Below are 27,646 nucleotides of genomic sequence, written 5' to 3' on the forward strand. Positions count from 1 at the left end.
ATCTTAGAAAAACAACAAGACCCCTTCAACTGATCAAATAAATCATCTATATAAGGCATTGGGTACTTGTTCTTAACAGTCACCCAATTCAACTTTTGGTAATCAATACACAATCGCAAAGTGCCATACTTTTTTTTGGCAAAGAAAGCCGCTGCTCTCCAAGTTGAAGTACTAAGGCGGATAAAACCCTTGTCTAGTAGTTCTTGGAGTTGAATCTTCAACTCACTCAACTCAGCAAGTGCAAACCTATACGATGCCATAGAAATCAATGTCGTGCCAGACACTAAATTAATAGAGAACTCGCACTACTACAAAAACAGATAAAGATCACACTTTTTTTGTGTGATGTTTGTTATTTAATCACACCTTTTTAGTTTTATTAAAGTGTGATGTTTGGGGGTGTAATTAAAAGGGGTCATTTTTAATCACACCTTTTAAGTGTGATTAATAACATTTAGATCACACCTTTTAAGTGTGATTAAAAATGTTTAGATAACACCTTTTAACTATGATTGATAACATTTAGATCACACCTTTTAAGTGTGATTGATAATATTTAGATCACACCTTTTAAGTGTGATTAATTACATTTAGATCACACCTTTTAAGTGTGATTAAAAATATTTAGATCACACATTTTAAGTGTGATTAATAACATTTAGATCACACCTTTTAAGTGTGATTAAAAATATTTAGATCACATCTTTTAAGTGTGATTAATAACTAATAAAACCTGTGATAATAAACATTTAGATCACAGATTTTAAGTGTGATTAATATCTAATAAAACACGTGATTAATAATCAGATAAGATCACATGTTATATGCATTTGAAGAATGTAATACACACTATATACTATATTTTGAATCACAACCATATATTGAATGGAATAACATCATATATTTCATAAATGAAAGTTAAATGTTCAAAAAGTATATAGAAAGGAATTAGTAAAAAGTTTTTAACTGTGCTTACATATATTAAAAAATAAAAATAAAAAACATGAAAAAACTAAGTTGTTGAATTCTTTGACCATATTTTGCATTTCTCCAAGAAATTTCTGACCTGAAAAATAAAAACACAAATTAATTCAGAAACTGCTAAAAGCAAATGAATAAACTTAACATTTTTGTGGAGACTTACAAAAGACGAAATCGAACATTTTCTTATCACACTGACTCTTCATCTCCTGCATCAATGGAAAAGGAATAACAACTTTGATTGTTACTAATATAAAATGTTTGGATTACCATATATAAATATGACATATACATAGAATCAATAAATCCAAAATGAAAATCTTCAATGTATGAGCAGATATTTTAAAGTCATAAAACCAAATATGCATAGAATCAACAAATCTAAAATGAAATCTTGAAGTGATTATATATTCTTTACCAACTAAAGAAATTGTTGATTAGTAATTTAAACAACGGAAGTTATATCATACTTACATTGGATTTCAACTCATATTCTTTAGTACGAAATTAATCCATTCAACTTGCACTTCATCAAGTTCGGTTTCCGTGTAAGTCTTTTTCCATTGAACTGCAAGAGGTTATTTACAAACAATTAGATAATGAAGAAGATGCACAAGTATCATGAATATAATAATAATAAAAGTTTAGAATTTATCTCACATTTTGTTTTCTTAGGATGCTTTGATCTCTTGTGAGGTCTTTCATATACCGCATTACATAAAACCCACATTCCACGTTTGTAGGTTGTTGCGGGGACTACATAAAAGCATTTTCATTATTATTAGAAACTATATATAAAATGTTATGATCAAGCTGAACAATCATTAGCATAATATAAGTATGATAAAATTAGAGAAAATGATATTGATTATCTGAACTACTTTCCAAACTGGATTGGTCCTCCTCCATCTTTGGGTAGTTTCATAAATTTTCAAAGCACTTTACAAAAGAAATTCCAAATGTCAAAATATTTTTAAAGTAACTCAAATTGCTTAAAAATGTACAAACTAGCCAAACTTACGTGTTTATTACAATTTCAAAGCTTGTGTTTATTTTAGAACTAATCGGATCAAGTAAGTACACAATCATCAATGTTAGATCAATGACTAACAATATCCAATGGTACCTACAATTGAACAAGTCACAAGTATAAGCTTAATAAGTTTATTATCATTTGAACACATGAAATAAATAGTTTTAGATAATTATCCAATATTATAAGGAATTAAAACCAATTGTTCTAGCATAGCCTCCTCTAATCTTCTTGCAAGCAACACTGATTTTGATTTCTCCCCAGCCATAGTTTTTCCACTAACGACACAAGGGTTAACAAATACAAATTGTTTCCTCCAATTGGAAGCCTTCAACACTTGATGGAGATGACTAATAAAATAAACAAATTTTAATTAAATTCGTAATTCATAAAATCTGCAGAAATAACTATTGATGTAGCAAATTTTTCTTACCTTATGTACAACATGATACATGTAACAGATAATTCTTTTACATGACATATGTACTCCATGTCTACTCTTTGAAGTTGGATATTGATCTCCTCCCTAAATATGTCTTTCTCTAGTGGAATGTCTATGGCTTCATCATACTTGATATGCTCAACTAATGAAACAAAAGATTGAATGGACTCTTGATATTTTCCACATTCAACATTAATTGAAGCTCCCTAAGTTTAAAATTTTCAAAATAAACAAATATAAGTCAACTTTAACTTAAAGAAATTGTAATGAAGTTTCTAAGTTTCAATATTTTACCTCATCAACGACCAATACAAGATTTTTGGGCCAAGCAACAAAAAATCCCACTGCTTCTCCAACAATAAGCATCTCATCTGGGATAGGTATAGGAAGAGGGGCATCTTTTTGAATAACAACTTCAACAGACACACGTACATTGGATTCTCCTAATGGCACCGTATGAATGGCTTCATTGTGTTCAATTCTCTCATATACCGTACCATGAGCAACAATATTTTCAGTGGAACCTATCGCGAGTTTACATGGTTTGCACTATAACACAAAGTTAAAAATGTAACTTCTAATAATATCACTAACGATATTAGAAATTATAACATCAATAGATAAAAACTACACACCTTTCTCTTATTTTGTTTAGGATCTTGAGGTGGAATGTCGTCCTTAGTTCTCACCATATTTTCTGCTAATAAAGAATCATGCTGAAAATTGCCTCTACCACCACTTTTCAATGTGTTTGAACATTTGCACTATAACAAACACACAGATAACAACAAAAACACTAATAAAATTACTAACAGTATTAGAAAATATAACAACTTTAGGTGTTCCAAATACTACACACCTTTATAATCTTTTGGGTAAGAGCTTGGGGTGGAATGTCATCCTTAGTTCTCACTCTGCTTTCTGTTAAGAGAAAATCAGGCTGAAAATTTCCTTCATAACCACTTCTCAAGATGTTTGATCTAAGATGTTCAGATTCTAGTGTATATGGTATTTGTTGTTCCACTGCACTAAGCCTAGCTTGCAATTGTACCACCACTGCCTCAAGATCATTACACTTTTTCTCCCAATGTGACTGATTCCCACGTCTAGGCAAGTGAAAGTAGGTGCTAGGTGTGACAAAATTTCCTACACCCCTTACTCGATTAGAAGATTCAGGAGTACCCAATGCCATAGTAAGAATGTCATTGCATCCTTTAATCTTTAAACTCCCATCACTTTTTTGTTTGGTCAACTCATTCTACAATATTACATTACTATATAAGAAAGATGAACAGTTAAGATAATATAAAATAAATGCAATCAGTACACACAAATATCTTACAATTCTCGTAGCTTGTTCCATAATTGTCTTGTCATCATATTCTCCATTTTTATTTTGACGAGCCTTTTTCCATAAAACGCTTCTGTCCAAATCTTCAGTAGATCCGGTCATACGTTTCTGTCAATTAAACATACATCAATTTTTAAAAATAATGATATCAAAATTGTTATTAAATAATAAAATTTATAACCACTTGCATAGTCTTCTTGAAAGCGAGCATAGCCCTTTCGACTAATTCTATGGTTATACTTATTTTGACTTCGTCTCCATTTTTGAACCTGGCTCAAAATCTTTGAAAATGTAACACACAAAATTAATCCAAATGTATAGCATTTAATATTTCTTTTAGGTGAATAAGTCATAAAATAAAACATAAAATTTACAAGATTACAAGGGGCATGACACTGTTATTACAGAACTATATGAAGTTTGATGGGTCTAGCATTTAATACTGACATTTTAAATAACTAAAGTTTGATTATTTTTACCTCAAACTCTTCTGATAGTCGCCTTACAAGAAATGAGTCCCAATGTCTTTGTTCAATGAATCCATAAATTGCTGGTGGGTTTGATATGATCTCAGGATTGGACTTGTTTTCACATATGCACTTGGTAAGTTCTTTCTTGAATGTCCTCCAATTTGAACAAATTGAAGATAACACATTTTTCTTACTTCTTTCATCCACTTTGTTTGTTAACTGAGTAGTCAAAAAATATAACGTTATAAAACTCTAATTTTGATTGCACGTAAATACATGTTTAAGTGTCTTACTTACCTCTACACAACTCCATAATTTTTGTTTCAGTTCAGCTGGCACCTCAAACCAGTCTTTATAGCATATTGGAATCATTGTGCGAGCCAACACCCCATGATAGCTTAAACATTTGATCGAATTGTTTCCAATCAATTGACCATTCTCGTTATAGTCAATGGCTTTTCGTACACCAGAACTCCTATCCTTTATGACATCTGGTAATGTTGTCGAACCTCTGGCTTTTCTTTTATTAGATGTTGGTTCTGTTGCTGGTAACCATGCATCCTCTCCATCAGTAGGCAAGACATGAGAAGTATCCATCCTGTGAATAAAATAAAATAAAAATTTAAGAAAAAAATGTCAAATAGTTAGACAATTAAATATAAAGACATTAAGAAAATGAATATAAGTCAAACATTTTAACATGAAAATACAATACTTAGACATACATTCTTACAAAGACATTTTTTTTTTCCATCATGGATTATCGAGCCAAGTTCCCTCACAATCTCCTCGCATGTAAGATGACATAGAATCATCAACCACATCTAATGATTCAACTTCTGGCAAACCTTTTGTAAAGCCATGATGCTCTATACAAAAATCATTGAACTCATCATCCTTTTCACAAGAATATTGTTTTTGAGGAGGTTCTAGCACAACTGACCATCTCGGATCAAGTTGATCTTGTACATAAAAAACTTGCTTAGCTTGGGAAGCCAAAATGAAGGGATCGTCTTTATGGCCTATCCTCCCTAACTCAACTAATGTGAAACCCAACTCATCCACTCTAATTCCCTTTGTGTTGTCAACCCAATCACACTTAAATACCGGAATCTTGAACATATTGTAGTCAAGTTGCCATATCTCAATAATAACTCCATAGTAACTCATATCAATAAACACTGGGTTCTTATCCTTGTAACCTGTCACACGCATTGTTGTTGCCACTAAACTAACTCCACTGTTTTGGCTAACTCGTGAGTTATCCCGATCTTTTGTGTGATAACGGCAACCATTGATAATATAGCCAGGGAATTTTATAACATCCAATCGAGGTCCTTGTGCTATCCACTTCAGGTTATTTGAGATATTATTTTGGCCACTTAATTCCTTTGAGACCTGTATATGGTTGAATGGTTAGGTAACTTTTTCTTAATAATATTTGCTATTAGAAAAAGATAAATGTTGAATTACCCCAATACCTTTTCACGAAGCCAATACATAAATGTTTTATTATGCTCAATTTGTAGCCATTTTTGACTTTGTGATTGACGATGATATTTTAGCTTCAACCAAGCCATATGCTCCGTATCAAATCATCAATAAAGCAATATATTATGAGATAAATCTCTAACTTGTGAGAATACAATTATACAAAAATGTACATGAAATATTCTTACTAAATGCATGGTTGAATGTCACTTGTATTTTCTAACACATAACGATGTGCTTGCTCCCATTCATTACGATCAACAGTAACAACATAACCACTTGATAAAGGCATTCCAATTTCTATATCATCATCAACTGTCATGTTCCTATTAGAAGGAATCCCGATTGCATCCACTCCAGATAAGTACTCTGCACAAAACTCAACAGCTTCTTCTACAATGTAAGTTTCAGCAATGCAACCTTCAGGACAATTACGATTGTGAACATAACCCTTTAAGATCTTCATGAACCTCTCAAATTGGTACATCCATCTAAAGTGAACTGGTCCACAAAGTCGAACTTCTCTAACAAGATACACTGTCAAATGCACCATGATATCAAAGAACGAAGGTGGCAAGTACTTTTCAAGCAAACACAATGTGACCACAAGCTCTTTTTGAATCTCATCTAATTTTCCCACATCCACCACTTTGCTACAAATAGCACTGAAAAAGAAACATAACCTGATAATGGAATGTCCCACATGCTTAGGTAACACAGATCGTATTGCCACAGGTACTAACTGTTGCATCAATACATGACAATCATGTGATTTTAGACCATAAAGTTTCAAATCTTGCATTGATACACGACTTCCCAAATTTGAAGAGTATCCTTCTGGAACCTTCAATTCCAATAATGTTGTACATACTCTTCTTTTCTCCTCCTTTGACAATGTGTAACATGCTGGAGGCAAGTATGTTTGCTTCTCCCCAATTTGTGGTGCCAATTCTTCACACAAACCCATTTCTACAAGATCAAGGCGAGAATTAATTCCATCCTTTGTTTTTCCTGGAATATTAAGTAACATACCAATGAGGCTCTCACACACATTCTTCTCAATATGCATAACATCCAAATTATGCAGAACATGTAAGTACTTCCAATATTCAAGATCAAAGAATAATGATTTCTTCTTCCAACACTTTGTACCACCAACATGTAATGCATTTTTATTTTTCTTTCCGCATATGGTTACAAGCCCTTCAACCTTATTTAATATCTCCTCCCCAGTTAATGGTATTGGGGCTAATCCAAACTCTTGCTCACCATTAAAAGCTTTTTTTTGCCTTCGATATGGATGATAGCGTGGAAGAAATTTTCTGTGGCCAACATATGTGTTCTTCTTACCATATCTTAATCTATGAGAACATGTTCCTTCACTACAAATTGGACGTGCATAATATCCCTTTACAGTACAACCGCTCAAATTACCTAATGCTAGAAAGTCGTTAATTGTCCAAAACAATATAGCCTTCAGCCTGAAGTGTTCTTCTTTATAAGCGTCATAAGCTTCAACACCTACCTCCCACAACATTTTCAAATCATCAATTAGTGGTGCCAAGTAAACATCAATGTCATTACCAGGTTGTTGTGGACCTAATATTAACAATGATAACATCATAAATTTCCTCTTCATACATAACCACGGTGGAAGATTGTAGGTAATCATTATAACTGGCCAACAACTATATCTACTGCTAAGGGAACTGTGTGGATTTATTCCATCTGCAGAAATAGCTAATCGAAGGTTTCTTGGCTCTGCAGCGAAATCTGGCCACCTGTGGTCTACTAACTTCCATGATGGAGAATCCGCTAGGTGACACATTGTGCCATCATAATCTCTTTCGTGGGCATGCCATGTCAAATCCTTCGCTATTTTTGCTGATTGGAACATCCTTTGAAACCTTGGGATAGGTGGAAAATACCATAAAACTTTTGCAGGCACATCCTTTCTTATTTCAATGGAATTCTTCTTCAACTTCCATCTAGATGTACCACATGTAGGACATGAAGTTGCATCTTTGTACTCCTTTCTATAGAGTATGCAATCATATGGACATGCATGTATTTTCTCATATCTCATTCCCAATGCAGCAAACGTCTTCCCAGCCTCATACATGGATGATGGTATTTCATTGTTCAATGGCAGCATATCAACTAACAACGTCAGTAGGTCTGAAAACCCAGTGTGAGATAGGCTATTCGTAGTTTTGAAGTTATACAGTTTAACCAATGCAGATAACTTGGTAAACTTTGTGCAACCCGGATACAATGGTTTTTCAGCATCTTCAAGTAATTTCTTAAATACTTCAGGATCAGTCGTGCAATGATTGTATGCATCTTGAACCATTTATATTGTTTCAGCTACATTGTCTGTAGGAGATGGGTCAAATTGTTGTTGGGAAAAATCTTGCTCATTTAAACATGGTGATGTCCCACGAGTGACTGCTTCTCCATGCCATATCCATGTGGTATAACTTTGGTCAACACCATTGAAAAAGAGATGATTTCTAATCTCTCGAATAGGTTGGCTTCTCAAGTTTCCACAAACTCTGCAAGGACAACGTATGGATTGAAGATCACTTGCATGGATCATAGCAAAATTAAGAAATTGTTCAACTCCATTCTCATAGTCTTTTGATCTTCTATCCTTGAACATCCAAGATTTGTCCATTTTAAATGTATTTTTGAATACCTATACCAACAAAGAAATTAGAATATAAAATAATAAACTGGTAAGTGAGTCACTTTGCTTAATATCTCTACCTGATTCTCATTCTAACCACTAAAAAAAAAATGCTCATAACGTGGAGAACAAAAGGATTTTTTTCCCTACTTGGGGGTTATCATTTCTGATAGAATTGTGGTTGAGTTTCTACAATGCACAATGTATTAGACACTAGGTTATTATAGACCTTTAACAGTATTGGATTTGTGGAGTATGTTATAATACTTCATTTGATTTCTTCAAAAAAACCATAATGAATGAATATACATGCAGACATGGAAATCTATGTTCTTTGGGGTTGATCTTGATCTTCATTATTGGGCAAAATATGCATGAGCAACAGGACAAACTAGTATATCAAGTAATGGGGGAACATTAACTATGAACTACAAGTAAAAATGCCAACATCTTATTGACAGTCCAATTATTATTATTATTATTATTATTATTATTATTATTATTATTATTATAAAGTTGAATCTGCTAGTAAGGCAAAACTACAGTGCAAAATGTTGAAATTTTTGGATTCTTACATTTGAAGAAATGCTCTCTTTCAAAGCCCTTTCAAATCTTTGATAAAGATGTGCTGAATAGTTAGAAGGATGATACTGAATATACATGAAATAAACACAGCTATACAGAGAGTGAAGGATGTACTTTCCATTGAAATCAAATGGCATCGAATATTCACATAGATTAACAGAAACAAGAGGGGGAAAATAAATATATATAATATAAAATAAAATAAAAAGAGCTAAGAACTAGATTCAATTCAATAAAAAATTCAAATTAATTAGAGTGTTTTATTGTTGTTCCTTTAAATCTTGTCAAGGTCAGCTTGTTTTCTCTACTTAAATTGGGTGGGTTTCGTTAAGTTTCACCAACTTTATAATGCTCTTCTAATGCTCCTTTTATAACCATGTTTTGATCCTAATAATATATAAGTACTGTATTGTTCAATAACTATATACCAATTTTCTGCTAGAGGTTCTGTGATCTTGTCTCCGCTCTCTGATATCATTTGTTTTACTGTTGAATGGCAGATTAAAATTCTTGCGCTGATGATACTGAAGGTTAAGGACTTCTAAAATCTAAAACTAATTAATCACATTGTCTCTTACATCTTCAAAAACATCTCTTCTAGATTAATTATTATTTAACTGTTTTGCATTTCTTCTTCTGTACTTGCAGAGTAAGCACCTAGTAGTATTTACAGGTGCAGGAATATCAACATCTTGTGGGATACCTGATTTCCGAGGTCCTAAAGGAGTGTGGACACTTCAGGTGAAATCATGATTTCTATTATGGTTTTGTAATTTTTTGATCTGGAGAAGCCAATCTAAATTAGTTTAATTGATTCCACATCTATTCAAAATGACAGGTAGCAAATAAATTAGTTTAATTGATTCCACATCTATTCAAAAAATCTAAGGCACATCTATGAAGCATGGACACTTTAACTTAGTTGTTGTTTCTGTGTCCAACACATGTCGAACATTGACTAACCTCTGACACACCAGGATGACTACCAAACACACCACGTGGCATGCCTCATTTTTTAATTATCTTTTTTCCTCCATGACATGTCGGGGATAGGTAATGAACATGTGTGTCCTGCCTTTGGACACACTCCAAGATATTATCTTCTGTATGTTGTAAAAAGTGTCATTTTAAATTTATAATCACGACTATGTAAACATCTTGTCTATGTTAATCATCACTTTGTAGTATTCTCCGTAAACAATACCAGTGGCATTTTTTCCCTTATCTAAATCAATGTTTGATTGTTGAAATTGTTATTTTTATAACTTGTAATGATTATAGGAAAGTTTTCTACTTGTGCTAGAAGCAGACCCACAATTTCTAATGTTGATAAAGGCAAACAACTATGATGTAATAGTTTATAATTAATAAAAAATATTTTCCAACACCCTTTAAATTCATTAAAGTTTATAATTTGAGTTGTTTTTTCATGTTGAATTTTTGTTAATGTTTCATTTTTTTGGTTATTTGTGGGTGCAATATTCATAAAAATAGCAAAAATTATATATATTAAATTGTCATATCCCTGTCGTGTTCGTATCTTAATTTTTAGGAAATCACCATGTCCCGGTGTCTGATAATCTCTCAGGTGACTTCTAGGATAATACCAAGTATAATAAGAAAATACATTGACCAAAGCATATAAAGCACTTTTAATGAAATAGTCATAAACTCAATATACCAAAAGAATGCATACAAACTTGAAAGCAAGAATTCAAAATTACATAATAAGTATATATCTAAATTTATATCAAATTCTAATCCAAAATGCTGCCTGTGATTTGACATTCCTCGTCTATGCTGCTATAAAATGAAAAATATGACATTCCTCTTATTTTGCTATCAATATCCTCCAAATCAAATAATATTAATTATTGATAGCCTATACATCAATTTTATCAAATATTGGGTTTGTAACCATAGAATTATAAATTAGAATAATGGACATACATAGTGATTGAAGACAACAAAAGGTCTTCCAAGGGCAGGAACCATGAGCTTTTGGGCAGCTTAAACTAAGTATTTGCTTGGTCTCTACAATTATAACCAAAAATTCATCCATATTCAGAAACGTCGTCCTATCTCTTTGTAGAGGGCCTACCACCAACTACTTCCCATCTGAGGACCCAAACTGTATCAACCGGCTCTCTTAAATGTTCACTAATAACTTAACCATGTTTGTCAACAGGAGAGAAAGGGACACCATCAAGAAACCTCCAAGTTTCAACCATCATAAGCTAACAATGTTTAAGAATGAAACCAAGTCAAATAAGCCATTGTTTATTTCAAAAATGTTTCCATTTGAAAAAAACCTGAATTTGAGGGTTGTTCATAAAAAAACTAACGGAATAAAGCACAAAATCCAAGATGAATTGGTGAAAAATAAAAATCCATTAGGGTTAAAAAAAAAGAAAAAAAAAGTGCATTCATCTCATGAATATGGAAATAAATTGGCAATTCAACAATCACCAATCGAGATACTTGAGTCAAAATTGGTGGTGTGGAATACAGGCATCATGTAGGCTCTTCCATTCACTTTTGGAATAAAAAGTAAAACTCATGAGTCATCGTATTACCCTTTTACCTGGCACTGATGTTAACCTATCACCAGCAGCTTAATTTACATTCTAAGCATATTTTCAAAACCACTAATCATGATTTCTATTATGGTTCTGTAATTTTGTGATGTGAAATCATGCTTATGGTTCTGTGGACACTTTGTTTTTGTTTTCTGAATTTTTGGAAACAGAACGGGAAACATGTGTGCAGTAGGATTCTTCTTTACAGAGTTGTTACCATATTCAAATAACAAAATGATTTATTTTTTATTATTTATTTATTTTCCAGAATAGATTGTTTCCAATGCAATCAAAAGCATGGAAAACCTTTTCGTGAAAAGGATAAATACACAGACAGAGACAGAGAAGAAAACTCTGCAAAATACACAGACAGAGAAGAAAACTCTGCAAAATTTGTGATTGTACTATACCAACAGAAATACACACAAAAGGGGCATAAAAACCAGAGGACTCACCAGGAATTTCAAGAGATTTTTTATTTGAAAAGACAAACTTCAATGGTGGTTTGAGTGAGTAACTTCAATGGTGGTTCAGAGCTATGATGAAAAAATGAACGGCTTCGTTTCAGCAAGGAGAAGAGATTCAATCTTATTGGGAAAAGCAATGGTTGTTCGGAGCTGAGATGAAGAAAATGAACGGCTTTGTTTCAGCAAGGAGAAGAGATTCTGATGTTGGGAAAGTCCAGAGTCATTTGCTTTCAATGATGGTACAGAATAGGCGCCAACTTTGTAATCAGATTTTATATAAAAATGAAATAGAAATATTTTATTCAATCACACCTATGATTAAAATACATATATAATCACACTTATTTAAAAAGTGTGATGAAAATAAAATGAAATCGATACAATCACACCTATTTAGAGAGTGTGATTAAAATACATATATAATCACACTGATTTAAAAAGTGTGATTAAAATATATATATATAATCACACTTATTTAAAAAGTATGATTAAAAACAAATATTATATATAATGACATTTAATTAAAAAGTGACATAAAAATATATATAATCACATGTTAATTAAAAGGTGTGATTAAATATATATATATATATATATAATCACACTTAATTGAAAAGTGACATAAAAAACAAATATTATCACACTCAATCAAATCAAGTGTGATTAAAATATCAATCTAATTTTTTTTAGGGTGAATTACACTAATAGTCCCTATAGTTTGGTTTCTAACTTTTCAATTGTGACACATTTGACCCTGAATTTTGAATTTTGTTCCAAATAAGAACAATTGAAAATATCATTAAATTTTTCAAGGGTAAAATCATCAATTTGATAAAATATAAACCAATTTGAGAACAATAAATGTCAAACAAATATTTTTGAATTTTTAAAAATTATTTCTACCAACTAAAAATAAAATTATGTAAAATTGATAAATCTTTTAAACATTTATTTTTTTTTACCAAATTAATTTTTTTATTTGTTTGGATAATGATCATGTAAAATTAATTTTTAAAAATTAATCATGTAATTTTTATTAACTTTTATCAATTTTACATAATTTTATCATTGGTGGAAAAAAAAATTAAAAAAAATTCAAAATATTTTGACATTTTTTTTTTGTCAAATTAGTTTATATTTTATTAAATTGTTGATTTTGCCCTTGAAATTAAACAATAGTATCTTCAATTGTCTTTATGTGGAACAAGATTCAAAATTCAGGGTCAAATGTGTCTAAATTGAAAAGTCAAGGACTAAAGTGACACAAGTCCCAAACTATAGGGACCGTTAAGTGTAATTTGCCCTTTTTTTTTAATCACACTTCCATTAAAAGTGAGATATTTTTGTTTACCACGACTTGCATTTACTTTATGTCATTAATGTGAATTCGTGAAAACCCAGTTTTGTTGTAGTAAGGAGAAGAGATTTGTGTGTTTGTGAAATTCAACCTTGTTGGCGATAGAAAAAGTCGTCCTCTGTCATTCATGGGTGTAGAATAGAGGTGCAAATTTGGGAATTGTATATTTTATATAAAAATCAAATTGAAATATTTTATACAATCACACCTATTTAGGGAGTGTGATTAAAAAGTAGTAATGTATATATAATTACACTTTAACTAGAATGTGTGATTAAAAAATATATAAATAATCACACTTTAATTAGAATGTGTGATTAAAAAATATATATAATCACACTTTAATTAGAATGTGTGATTAAAAAATATATTTATAATTACACTTTAATTAGAAAGTGTGATTATATATACACTACTAGGATGACACTTATTTAAAAAATGTGATTAAAAAGTAGTAGTGTATATATAATCACACTTTCTAATTAAAGTGTGATTAAAAAATATATATATAATCATACTTTAATTACAATGTGTGATTAAAAAATATATTTATAATCACACTTATTTAAAAATGGTGATTAAAAAGTAGTAGTATATTTATAATCACACTTTAATTACAAAGTGTGATTAAAAAATATATAAATAATCACACTTTAATTAGAATGTGTGATTAAAAAATATATTTATAAGCACACTTATTTAAAAAGTGTGATTAAAAAGTAGTAGTGTATATATAATCACACTTTCTAATTAAAGTGTGATTAAAAAATAGATATATAATCACACTTTAATTACAATGTGTGATTAAAAAATATATTTTATAATCACACTTATTTAAAAAGAGTGATTAAAAAGTAGTAGTGTATATATAATCACACTTTAATTACAAAGTGTGATTATAAATTATATAAATAATCACACTTTAATTAGAATGTGTGATTAAAAAATATATTTATAATCACACTTATTTAAAAAGTGTGATTAAAAAGTAGTAGTGTATATACAATCACACTTTAATTAGAAGGCGTGATTAAAATATATATATATATATATATAATCACACTTAATTGAAAAGTGACATAAAAAATAAATATTATCACACTTAATCAAATTAAGTGTGATAAAAATATCAATCTAATTTTTTTTTATCACACTTCCAATAAAAGTGAGATATTTTTTTTTTCTCAAAGTGTGATCTTTAACTATTTTTGTAGTAGTGTCGGTCTCTCAGTGAAGTGGTAAACTATCAACATCCTAGGACAAACATCCGGGTATTTATAAACTACCCTTGGCCACTCAACTAGATCTTCATCACACTCACTACCCAAAAAGTTGGCAAGAAGTCAACTAAGCTCACTCCGTCCATGTGGATCATACACTGATGATAAAGCTCTATCGGCTCTGTCCCTCCATGAAGTAAAAACAATCGCCGCTCAAGGCACATACAGTAACCCTCTAACGGTAACAATATATGACAACATGATGACAACCAGTCCATACCAAAAATAACATGAAAACTCGACATGACAATCAATACAAAAGCAAAAGGAAGTCGGTGACCGACAACCTCTATGTCACAACCTCGGCACCCCTGCTCCAAAACAATCTCACTACCAATAGGTGACTCTACACTAAGTGGAGATGCTAATCGAGCCAATTCTAACCCCAAAGCCAATGCAAATGCAGACGAGATAAATGAATGGGATACACTCATATCCATCAACACATTAGCAATATAATTGCATAACAAGAAAGCACCTCTCACTGTTGAAGGCGCTGGTACTAGGTCTGGCACAGTAACAACATACACATGCCCTGTAGGTCTCTGTTCCGCCTGCTCACCCCTCGGAGCATACGTCTGATGCACTGACTGAGCCGAAGAGGCTCCCTAATTGGCCTTCGAGGCCTGAACTAACTGTGCAGGCTGGTGGCTTTGTGTTTGCCTCGAACTAGACGCACCAGGTGTGCCACCTAACTGAGGGCAAAATCTCTTCAAGTTCCCTGCCTGCCCACACTGATAACAAGTGAGCGGCTGCCCACTCCCTTGACTCTGGCTCTGAAAATGAACCGAAGATGATGCATATCGCTACCCTCCTCCCCTCTGTGGGCAAGCTGGAGACTTATGTCCCAACTAACCACACTTAAAGCAAGTGAAATCTCCCTGACCACTTTTCTTAGAACCCAAACTTAGCACTGGAAAAGTGGACCTCGATTGAGCTCCGTAGGATATTGTGGGTTAGAACCCCTCTTCCTCTTACTATCTCCCTGTACATCCTGACTCCTTCTGGAGCCCCTCATCCATTCCTCCTCCATTTGAATCACGGTCTCAAGATGAGCTGCCGACTCTTCAAGTTGCCCGTAATCTTTAACTATCGAACCGACTACCTGGAAAAGAAGCCTGATCCTTAACCTTTTCTCAATCTCCACGCAACGACGCTCTTCTGTCGCCACTAACTGTAGTACAAACCTAGATAAACTAGTAAATACGACCTCAAACGCGGCCACCAGTGTGTTCAACTGCTTGAGCTGCGAGAACTGCTCCTTTGATTTCTCTCTAACAATGGGAGGTAATAACTTGTCCTGGAAGGCATCGACGAAAGCCTCCCAAGTTGCTCCAATGTGCCCATGTGTATACTCTCACCATTGACCCACATCTCTCTTCATATGGAAGGATGCCAAGGTCAATCTTAAACCACCGTCTTCGATGCTGAACATCTCAAACGTCTTCACCATCTATTCTAACCATTCATCCACTTTCAAAGGCTCTTTAGGATCTCCCAAAAACTTATCCAGGTTGGACCGGAAGAACTCCCTCTTCTATAATGATGGCCCTACTTCTGCTACTTAGGCCTGGACTTGATTTTCAACTTTGAGAATGTCCATAGATTCCCGCAATGCTCTGGCCACTTCGCTAGCTAAGGCATCCATGGCCTGCTAACCTGTTGGCTTAGCCACATTGGCCAGAACAACTCTCTTCTTTTATACCAGAATATCATACGATATCAGCACCTCCTACCTTCTAGGCCTACCACGCCTACCACCACAACCATATCTTAACATCCTAATAAAGGTAACAAAAGAGATTAACACATTTACAAATATACCGAAGCTAACTCACTCGCATCCTAATGCGGTGGGCAACAGTAATTCACTCCACATAAGCACCTAATCACATAAACATATACGAATTTTCTTTCTAGATAATGACCGTCCTGCGGCATTGCTAGACTTCTAATTAGAAACAACAATGATCAAGTGCTCTTTTAGTAGGACTTCTAGAAACCCGTAGACCTAATCAATATCTTATGAATTAAATCCCATACCCTTATAACCACATAAGCATGTTATCACGTAGTGTACCATATATACAAATGTCTCTATCAAATGAGACAACCCATTGTGGTAATAACCACTTCCCACGTATCCAAAGTATTCAAACCTGAGACGCTCTGATACCAAGTTGTAACACCCCAAAATTAATACAATAAACCATTCACGACGATAAGTAAATAACAATATAAATCAAAGCATAATATCATTCCATTACATCAGACTCAGTTGTACAAAAGAGTGAAACATGCAAATATACATTCATCAGTTCTAACCCTGAATCTGTAGCATGTGTCAACAACAAGATATGAAATAGAAGTTAAGCAGATAATTGAAATGCCCTGAAGGCTACAACTTTCCAAAATTGTACTTTGTTACATCAAAATGGATTTAAATCCAATACAAATAAAGCCCTACGCTTGAACAAAATTAATTACAACATAATAACATTGAGCCTTCGGCTCCATAGTTGTCCCAAGCTAAGTCCTTCGTGGAGGCATATCACCAGCACCGAAAAATGGTTTTCCCACATAGGGTGAGCCAAAGCCCAGTACAAATAGTATAACACAATGTATGAATCTTGACAATGCCATAAGGTGAATGCATATGCAATACCCATGCCAAAACGTTTTATATTTCTTTCCAAAAACCATGCCATGCCAAGTTTGTGTCACAATTCTTAAAATCATGTCATTTACAATAGACAATAGGGGTTGATATTTCGTCCATGGGAAACCGCCAAACAGTACCCATGTAAATGTAGTCTATACAAGCACAACTATTGCGATTTTACGAATACTTCGTTCGCGAGAACCAGCACCTATGTATACAAGTGTTTTTCGGAACTTTCACTTTGGACACACAGGCCAACTTGATTTGGTGATACACACCTCTTTCCAATGTTCACCCTTTTTTTCTCAAAATCATATACATTTTCAATGTATTAAATAAGCAATAATGTTTAAAGCACATGTATGGAAAATTAGTTTTAGTTCACCTAATTCTATTGCAATTTCTACAACACTCATAGCTATCCTCCATCGATAGCCCAAAACAGATATCTCTAAACAGATAATTAAATTTCATTATAGATACACCTTTCCAAAATCTCAAATGTGAGAGATAATACATATCTAACTCCGCCATTATCATCAACATTATTTCAATTTCATAATTCTCAACATCAATTCCATTTTTTGTTTACAATCTCAAACGTTCACATTTTAGGGAAAAATCCCTTTCTCTTTGAAAATTAATTTCAATGTAGGAAATACCTCATTTCAACATATAACAACCCCAATTTCATACCCACTAGCTTCTCCAAAAAAACATTTGAAAACCCGACAATGATTTAGACCACTAAAAAATACACCACTAATAGCACTAATGCATTAGGAATGGTAAAAAAAAAAAAAGAACAAGGCATAGAAAGTGGGCGGGGCCCACTGCCACATAATTAGTGCTCCTTCTAGTGCTCCCTTTTTAGTGCTTCCAAGTATTTTTCTTTGAAAACCCCTCTTTTACATTTTGATTTCAAACCCTAGGTTTTTGACAAAAATTCCCAAACCACAATATCTTTTGGAATAACAAATAGCAAAGACAAAACCCATACTAGAGTGTGGAGAATCCCTACCTCGAAGCTAGAAGACCAAGAAGAGAATGGAGAAACCTCAAAGAAGCCGAAATCCAACTTTGCTCGGACGAAAACGAAGCTCTAAGTGAGCTTTACCTTTTTCTCAAAGAAAGTAGGGTAGAGAAATCAATGGATCTAAGTGTTTTAGAAGAGAAAAGATGAGTTTTATAGAGAGAGAGAGAGATAGAGAGAGAGTTAAGATTTATGGTTTTTATAAAGTTTAGAGAGAGAGAGTGAAATGAAAAACTGATGTAAAAAGTGACTTTTTACGGACTAATATACGCACAGTCTGCTCGAGCGCAAGAAGTGATGCTGGAGTGTAAGACACAAAAGATGTGACTGCTCGAGCGTAAGAAGTTGACGCTCGAGCGTGAAATACAAACTTCCAGTAGTTTTATAGACAAAAGACCTACGCTTGAGCACAGTAAGGGCCGCTTGAGCCAAGAGCACTCGAGTGCAAGAAGTTCCGCCCGAGCGTAAAATATCATATCCCAGTAGTTTTGCAAACCTGCAAAAGTACTGAGAGTTCACAAAGACCACTCGAGCGCAAGAAGTGGCGAGCCTAGGAGCAAAATTTTGAGCAACAAAAGTTTGAAAACCAAGCTACCAACTTGTTCCAAACGCAACCAATACAGCCTAATAGCCAAGCTCAAAGAGGTATTAGGGAAATAAGACATAAATGACTATACAAGGCAATGAAACCCGGATCCAAAGAATCAAATGGTTCAGGTTTAAGCCAGAATCGTTATAAAAATGGCCTAAATTAATTATACAGAATTGGGTCATTTTAAATTTTTAATATAGTATAAGACTAATGAATTTGGAAACCTTTTTTCGGGGTCTATTTTTTGGACCCTAGGCACAACCCTTGTTAGCTTTAGCCCAGGCTCGGCCCTCTGAGGCACCACTTGATGTTTAACTTGCAGGTGCATGCTTCCAAAGGAATGCTCCCAATTTATTTATTTATTTTTATTTATTTTTTTCATATCTATGGTTATATCCCAAAAAAAAAAAAAAAAAAAAATTGTTTTGGTTCAGTATTAAAAATAGGGTTAAATTTATTTTACCCCTTATGGTTTGAAACTAGAGCATTTTACCTCCCTGTCATTCAAATATAGCTACAAAGGCCTCATATGATTTTGGAGTAAAATGTTACCATTAGTTTTTCTGTCTAAAATAACGGAAGGTGTATTATACATATCATTTTTTAGAGTGAGATTGATTTTCTGAAAAATTAGGATGAAATTAATACAACAAAAGGACAATTTTACTCTCATTTTCTCCTAACTTAAAATTAGATTAATATATTAATTAAAATATAATATAATATAATATAATATAATATAATATAATATAATACAATTAGGAATTGATTCAAAATGTAAACTATAGTTAAGAATTGATTTAAAATATAATTAAATAAAATATAAAATAAACAATAATTGAGAATTGATCTAAAACGTAATTAAATTAAAATTAGATTAACTTGTTAGGAATTATAATAAATAATTCAGAATAGAGGATTAATAGTGATATAAAATATAATTAAATTAAAGCTAGATTAAAAGTTAGTAATTACATGAAATGGTTAAATATTTAGGATTAATTGTGATCTAAAATATAATTAAGTTAAAATTAGAATAAAAATTTAAGAATTACAATAAATAATTAAGAATTTATATTTAATTGTGATTTAATTGAATAACACTAGACATTATAAATTATGTATCTCAGAAATAAGAGAGAGATAAAATAATAAAAAATATATATATAAGATTTGAAGGTATCATAGTCATTTCACATCTATAGCTCACGATGTTAATAGTTGTATTTTAGTCCAAATGACTATTTTAAAAAAATATTTGGATAAAGTGCTATTAAGCCATAACCCACTTGGAGGTAAAATGAATTAGACTCTATTACAAATAAATGCTCTCAATTTAATCTGTTAAGATTTTTTATTTTTTTATTTTTTTCATATCTACAGTATATCCCGCCCCCCCCCCCCAAAAAAAAAAAATAAATAATAATAATAATAATAATAATAATAATAATAATAATAATAATAATTTGCAATCACCAATGCAAATAAAGGACTCACTTCTACACACATGTATATCTATACTATATGTATTCGTCTGAGAATAAAGAAAGTTGTTTTGAACATTTTTTTTAAATGGAAAAGTGATAATAAAAATTCTAAAAAGAAATATGATAATAAAAATTTAAAGCATCTTAGTGATATTGTTTTTCCTTACTAATATGTGTTTTTTCAATAGAAACAAAACACACAAAATAATAAGAATAATAATAATAATAATAATAATAACAATGAAGAAGAAGAAGAAGAAGAGGAGGAGGCTAGCGATACCTAACGGAAAATGTTAGAGACTACCAAATTTCTACTAAACACTCGTATGGGTGTATAGCCCACATGAGTGTGGGTCCCATACAGTGGCGGAGCCAGGAATTTAACATAGGGGGCACCCATTAATTACAATCTCAAATTTTTTCTTCCCCAATCAATAACAATAACATAATAATAATTTTTCGAACTAATGTTAAACATTAAAAATTAATATCCATTACAAAAAATCTCAAACCTCCCACAAATCAAAATCTTTAGTTTTAATACAAATCAAAAAATTTAAATTAGCACAAATCACAACAAATCAAAAATTTTAATTTTAGCACAAATTATAACAAATCAAAATCCCTAATTTAAATATTAAGCACTGCAAATTAATATTTTTAATTTTAGCACAAATCAAATCCCTAATTTTAGCACAAACAACAACAAATCAAATTCCCTAATTTTAATATAAATCACCACCAATTAAGATTCATAATTTTAGCATATCAAAATCTCTTATTTTAACATAAATAATAACAAATAAAAAAAATTTAAAAATCAAAATTTAACAAATAATTATAAATTAATACTCATAATTTTTATTTAAAAGTTAAAAAAATAATAAAATTACCTGTAAACAACGAAGAGAAGATACAAAGGTTGTAGTGTGGGGTCCCAAATCTGTGTTGTGTGATCCTAGTTTGGTGAATCGCGAGTTGGTAAATTACAAAATAACAAAGGGAGACAAAGAAGACAAATAAAATATGAAAATACTTCACAAGTACTGTGAATAAATAAAAAAATAAAAAATTGCATACACTTACAAGGTTTTAGAGTTTTAACTTTGTTGTAATTGGAATTGTTTGTACTCACCTAAAAAAAAAGTTATGTATCAATATTTGATTAGGATTGGGATTTTCAAAAATAAAAAAATAAAAAAAAATACAAGCGTAGGTGCTGTGCTAGCGTGTGGCGTGTGTGTGTGTCAGTGGGTTAATATGTTTGAATGTGTGTTGGAAAGTAAAAGGCAGAACCCATTTTAAATTTAAAAAAAAAAAAAATTCCAAAAGTCAGGGGGGCACGTGACCCCCCTGAGCCCAAGCTACCTCCGGCCCTGGTCTCATACCTATGTGAGTGTTTGGTAAATAATTTGGTAAATTTTTTTGTATCCCTAACATTGCTCATACATAATTACATACATGGAGTAATTTACCCTTATGAAGAGATAGGAATTTGATTAACCTTTAGTAGCCTTGGAAAAGAAATTTAAATGGTTCAAACCAAACTTGACTGTGAAATATATAGAAAATGTATTTGTGGGAGATATATGAATGCTACTTTTTTTTTTCTTTTTTTCTCTTTCTTTTATGGAAGGTATATGATTGGAAGATATATATTTATAATTATTGTTCAATATTGATGGTTTCTATATCGTTGGTTTCTCTGTTTGTTAACGCCTTTCTTTGTTCAATTTTGTTTTACGTTTTTTTCGTAGCTGTATTTTTGGGAGGAGAATGGAGAGCTTTGAAAATCTTTTTATTAAGTCGCTGGTTTTTTTTTTTTTGGTTGGAAGCATAGTTGTCAAATCGGAATTCGAATCGTGAATCGACAAATGGCCATGTACCGAATCGCGAATCGAATCGAATTGTGAATCGTAAAGATTCAGTTACGTTTTCTAAATTACATAAAAAAAGAAAACATATTTATACACTTAAATATTATAAATATGAAATATTTAGATTTAAAGTAATAAAAATGTTACTTTACATGATGATCACGTGGTCTAAATAGCTAAGACGCTTCTATGGCAAGAGATGTGGGTCCAAGCCCCACCGTGATCTATCATCCTATATTATATTTATGTATTTATGATATAATTTATGTAAATTCACATCACAACATATATGTATGGCAATCCACATTCATTATAATATGATTCTTTGAATGTATGATCATGAATAAGGTTCACAACTTAACAAGGTCTAAACTTTTCAAAACTCTAATCTATACTTGTAAAGTAACTTCTGTCAAAAAGAGACCATACAAAACAAAAGTTAGATTAGACAAAGTTAAAAATTCCAAAAAACCTTCATTTCTTCATTTCAATCTTCATCATCTCCAAGGTCAATATCATCTTTATCATCTTCATCATCATCTACCGTAGTCACTTCATCAAACTCTTCTTCCTCTTCCTCTTCCCCACCTTCAATCAATTCAACTTCATCATCATCTTCAAATACTTTTCTTTTTCCTCTATCAGTGGCATTTAAATTTCTTGGTCCTACATTAATAAAATTAAATAAGGTTATGAATGAGCAAGTAAATGTGAAAATATAGAAACTAAATCTTTGAAATTAACTTATTCAAAAATTAAAATATAGAATTATACCTCTTTTTCTCTTTTTGCTAGTTGTTGTTCCTTCATCATCTTCGAAGCACTCTTGGATGTCCATCCATGAATGATCTTCGGGTAGACATGGATCCTTTTTCTCAGTAATCCATTCATCATCGGATTCCATATCCGATAAATAAATAGGATCATAAGTCTCACCCCTTACTTGTCTCTTAATTTGCCTCAACTCAAGTTGAATGTTATACTTCACAAAAACCAAAGCATTCAAACGTTGTTGCTCTAACCGGTTTCTTTCCTTCGAGTGCACATGATGAAAAGTGCTCCAATTTCTCTCACATCCGGTGGCACTACAAGTAAGACTTAGCACTCTAATAGCTAGCTTTTGAAGCTCTTTGCACTCTTCTCCGTAACTTTCCCACCATAGAGCTGTAATTAAATGATAAAGAGATGTTAGAGAATAATGCATGCCATTGCCAACATACTTGTTGTGAAATTGTGAATATACAATTTCATAATCAAAAATCGTACCGGGTTGTTTTTCCCTTGTCAAGATCGCCATGCTCATACCAAACATACCCTTGGTCTTCTTGAACTTTTCTAATTGCTCATCAACCTTCACTCTATCCTCTATATCCGGATACATCCTCTCAATGGTTTTAAATAAACCAATTTTCACCTCCGTATCCGCAGTGAAGTTTTCTTGATAATGAAACCTAGAAAGAAAGATAATTTCATAAATAAATTCCATTACACATTTTGTATATAAGTCACACAACACAACACAAATAATTAGACAAAAATAGTAAAAACCTTACATCAGATTAAGGTAATATGTCGCCGCATGCAAAGGCCTATGGGGTTGTAAATCCCATCTAGTATCAATAATTTCCCAAATGCACTTATATCTACCCCTCACATGGTTCAAGTTTGAAGCAATTTCTTCCTTCGCTCCATCCACAGCTTCATAAACAAATCCCATTGTCGGCTTTGCATCACCATCCACAAGCCTCAAAATTTTCACCAAAGGGAGCACACACTTCAAGTAATACTTGATTGCTTTTCAAAATCTAGCATCTCCCAAGATTGTTCCTTGTGCCTTTTTTGCATTAACAAATGTAGAATAGCTGCTTCTAGCCCACTCTTCTAAAGCAAACATAGCTCTAAGTTGGAGCTTTCTGTCTTGGAAACTTTTTAAAGTAAGGAAGGCGGTGGCAAATCTAGTAACTGCGGGTCTTGTCAACTCCCTATTCTTTGTAAATTTTCTGAACAAATCAATCACCCAAGCATGCCTATAAATGTACACAGCGATTTCCTTAGCTTTAATTATTGTATCTTTGACAATCGTCAACTCACCTATGTCACTTAACATTAAGTCAAGGCAATGTGCTGCACATAGGGACTGTGGGGGCCGAGTATAAGAAGGTGCAAAGAGGTCGAATAATTGAGCTTGGAGAGTCGAGGTATATACATTGTATTCGGCCCAATCTTGTGCAAATCCAAAGGTATCCTAATCGGCCGCATAGCCAGTTAAGCGAGGAGCCGAGTAAATGGTTATATGGTGGATTAAGAGTGGGCCCTACCCTAAGGGCTAGGATCATAAATAAATAGAAGAATAACAACCAAAGAGAGGTATGTGAGAACTAGTACGCTTAACTTAAAATACACGCAATCGAGAGAGTATATACTGACTTATTCGTCGGAGTGCTAATTCCGGCACCCCCGACCGGAGTGCTCATTCTTTTTCAGGTTACCAGCTGAGGATCTCGAGTGCCCCATTGGATCCAAAGAGTATTTCCAGAACCACTCCCCCACAATTGGCGTCGTCTATGGGAATACTCAAGCACATCCATGGCCGGCGTGATGGAAGATCCTCTGGTAGTCGCTGGCGACCCTACGCCACAAGATGAAACCACTCCAAGCAACATGCTTGGGCCAGAGAATATTACTACAAGAAGGGTCCTGAACTTCGATTCAACCTCGACATTAGCTCATGAGACAATGCAAGCGATTATGGAGCAAGCAAAGCAAAACGAACAAAGGTTGGAAAACATGATGGCTGAGAATGAGCACCTTCGACAAGATTTGGCCTTGGAAGTGGAAAAACTCCAACAAGCCACGCACCAAGACCCGAAACGACCTTTGAGAAGGGATGGTCGACGATCTCGGATTCGGAGACATGATAATAGTAATGGCTCTGACTCATCATCCCCAGAATCCACAAAGAAGGGACGAGTCGACATCTCTAGTTCTTCTGAGGGAAGTCCGTGTGCACGAAAGAAGTGAAGAAGAAATGATTTAGACGAATATGATCAGCATGACCCTTTTGTGCGACGGATTGCAAGGGCAATGCTTCCCAAAAAGTTCAAAGCACCGTTATTCACCTTGTATGATGGTAAATCAGACCCCACCAATCACATCTGCCATTACAAGCAAGCTATGACGCTCCATGCAGATGACGAGGCCCTCATGTGTCGAATATTTCTGAGCAGTTTGGGACCACTGGCTGTCCGGTGGTATTATAAACTGGAGCCGGCTTCGATCAAGAGCTTCCACTAACTCCAAAAATCCTTCAGGGCAAGGTTCATCAGTACTGAGGTCCAGTCGAAGCAAGCCGATTCTCTGTGGGCAATGCAGATTCAACAGAGGGAAACTGTAAACGCGCTCGAACGTCCCGGGAGAATCCCGTTTTGTTCATTGGGCTTACTACAGTTCGGACTCAAATGTCAGGGTTCTGAATCTAATCCTGCAAAGTGTAATGCGAGGCCGATAAATCACCCAAGAGTCCAAATCTGGCAAATCGTTTTGAAAAACTGATTTTTGGAAAGAAGTGCCAAACATGGACTGTTTTTCCAGATACAGAGTCGCCACCTAAATATTTTATTTTGGGGGAATTTAGAAAACCCTGACTCGTGCCTAAGGCCACGTATCCGTCATCACCAAAGTTGCCTCGGCTCGGGAACTTGGGTATGATTGGGGAAGGTCATGCAATGAGCACCCCCGCTCGCCCGATCAAAGATCGGCCACTACTGAACATGATATCAAGTTTTTGAAAACACATGCGTTCTTATTCCGGTTTATTAGCCTAGGATTACTATGTGATGCACACAGCATACAAATATAGACTAGATCGCCTGAGTTGGAACAAAACATTTCATGTTTGTTTATTTGAAAACAGTTTGATGGCGCTACTCGCAAGTAGGCTAAGACGTGGATTTGCCACCCTCAAGTGGGCTTAGAAAATAGGGTGATTTGCCACTCTCAAGTGGGCTTCAAACTCGCAATCGATGAATTGTTCCAATTCAAGTAGTCCAACCTTCACCCACAGGCATTCAGGCAGGTATATCACATAATTAGTTAGCCTCATGGAAAGCATGCTATCATGGCAGTCGCTCACACACATGCAAGGATGCTAAAGCATAAACACTCACCGAGTACTCCGAGCCAAAGAAAGAAGCTAATTAGAAATCATGCATGAATCCTAACTATGCTGAGATACCTAATGCAACACATGCAGGATGCAACTAAGATAGGCTCGGCTATTCTAAAATGGTATATGAGATGTTACAGATAACATGTATTCAACTTGGAATTGAAATACAATGCAGTTACTATGATGCGCCGAGCCCGGTGCATACAAGACAGATGAATGGATGCAATCATACGAGCATAAGGATGCTAATTGAAACATGCCCTAAAACTAAACATCATTAGCTGGTAAATAAAAGGGAGAAAGACGTGGGGTTGGAAGACATGCATCACACACACGCACACTTATTACAACAGTTGGCCCTCTCGACGGAGGGTCCGAATAAATAATACAACACCAACTAGCTAATCTAAGCTAATCAAATTAAGCTAATTATTACCCAACCAAAATAAATAATAAATTACAGCTAATTATTACACAACTCTAATTAATTAACAAACTAACTAAGTAAGCAATTAAACTAGCATGCAAACTACATGAATGTGGACTGCCTTAGCTCTGCCTTGAATGATAAAGGATGCATGCATGCTCGAGTCGCCTTGTCAGGAAATCCATTGTGATGCCCCGGCTTGCCTTTGTTTGCAATTGATTTCAGAAATTTGCACAAAGCTCCAGAGAGATGAAACTCCACCCTGGGAAACTGTGGGAAGGCTGCCGACCAGCTAATAGGCGTGGGAGACCAACTATTGACCACCTTTTGTGGTGGAAACCAAAGAAGGTGGTCAGCCTGCCAGAAAACCTGGTCGGCCGACCAGTTTCTTCTCCTGGATTCTGTTTTTCTGCAACAAAGGGAAAGAGAGAGGCACGAAAAGGTATTTGCAACACATGTGTGCATGACCACTCTCCCTGTCATTGCATAAGCTCTAGGGAGTGTAGTCCTCGACCCTCAGGCCACCGGTCGCGCATCTCGATGTATGATGGCCGTGGAGTCGAATTGCACGACTCAATGTGAAATGAATGCACATACAAACACCTAAAGCCAACAACTCCGTCATGGGTAGTCAAGAGTGTCGGCGACCAGGAATCGAGGCACGTTTTCTCATTT

At 33.7% G+C, this 27,646-nt stretch overlaps 2 protein-coding genes and 1 pseudogene across 3 annotated transcripts; all 3 read right to left on the reverse strand.

The window, feature by feature from the left end:
* Positions 1-1,896: 1,896 nt before the first annotated feature.
* LOC145789066 (uncharacterized) lies at positions 1,897-3,028 on the reverse strand. 2 transcript variants are annotated; one of them, XM_082896480.1, is made up of 3 exons: positions 2,751-3,028; positions 2,448-2,662; positions 1,897-2,292 (listed from the first exon to the last, which is right to left on the reverse strand). In XM_082896480.1, the coding sequence occupies exons 1-3, from the start codon at positions 2,820-2,822 to the stop codon at positions 2,187-2,189; spliced, it is 393 nt and encodes a 130-aa protein (XP_082752606.1). In that variant the 5' UTR covers positions 2,823-3,028; the 3' UTR covers positions 1,897-2,186. The 2 variants fall into 2 exon arrangements, with proteins under 2 accessions (XP_082752606.1, XP_082752605.1); XM_082896479.1 differs by having other exon boundaries at positions 1,902-2,364; positions 2,751-3,025.
* Positions 3,029-5,015: 1,987 nt separating this feature from the next.
* LOC114263670 (uncharacterized) lies at positions 5,016-8,445 on the reverse strand (annotated as a pseudogene).
* Positions 8,446-22,740: 14,295 nt separating this feature from the next.
* LOC114261910 (uncharacterized) lies at positions 22,741-23,385 on the reverse strand. The gene is made up of 2 exons (XM_028202236.2): positions 23,151-23,385; positions 22,741-23,042 (listed from the first exon to the last, which is right to left on the reverse strand). Exons 1-2 carry the CDS (start codon positions 23,278-23,280, stop codon positions 22,864-22,866), a joined length of 309 nt encoding a protein of 102 aa, XP_028058037.2. The 5' UTR covers positions 23,281-23,385; the 3' UTR covers positions 22,741-22,863.
* Between the last annotated feature and the right edge of the window lie 4,261 nt (positions 23,386-27,646).

The sequence above is a fragment of the Camellia sinensis genome, chromosome 11 (assembly GCF_055761805.1).
Source record: "Camellia sinensis isolate YWXY chromosome 11, ASM5576180v1, whole genome shotgun sequence".
NCBI classification, from domain to species: domain Eukaryota; kingdom Viridiplantae; phylum Streptophyta; class Magnoliopsida; order Ericales; family Theaceae; genus Camellia; species Camellia sinensis.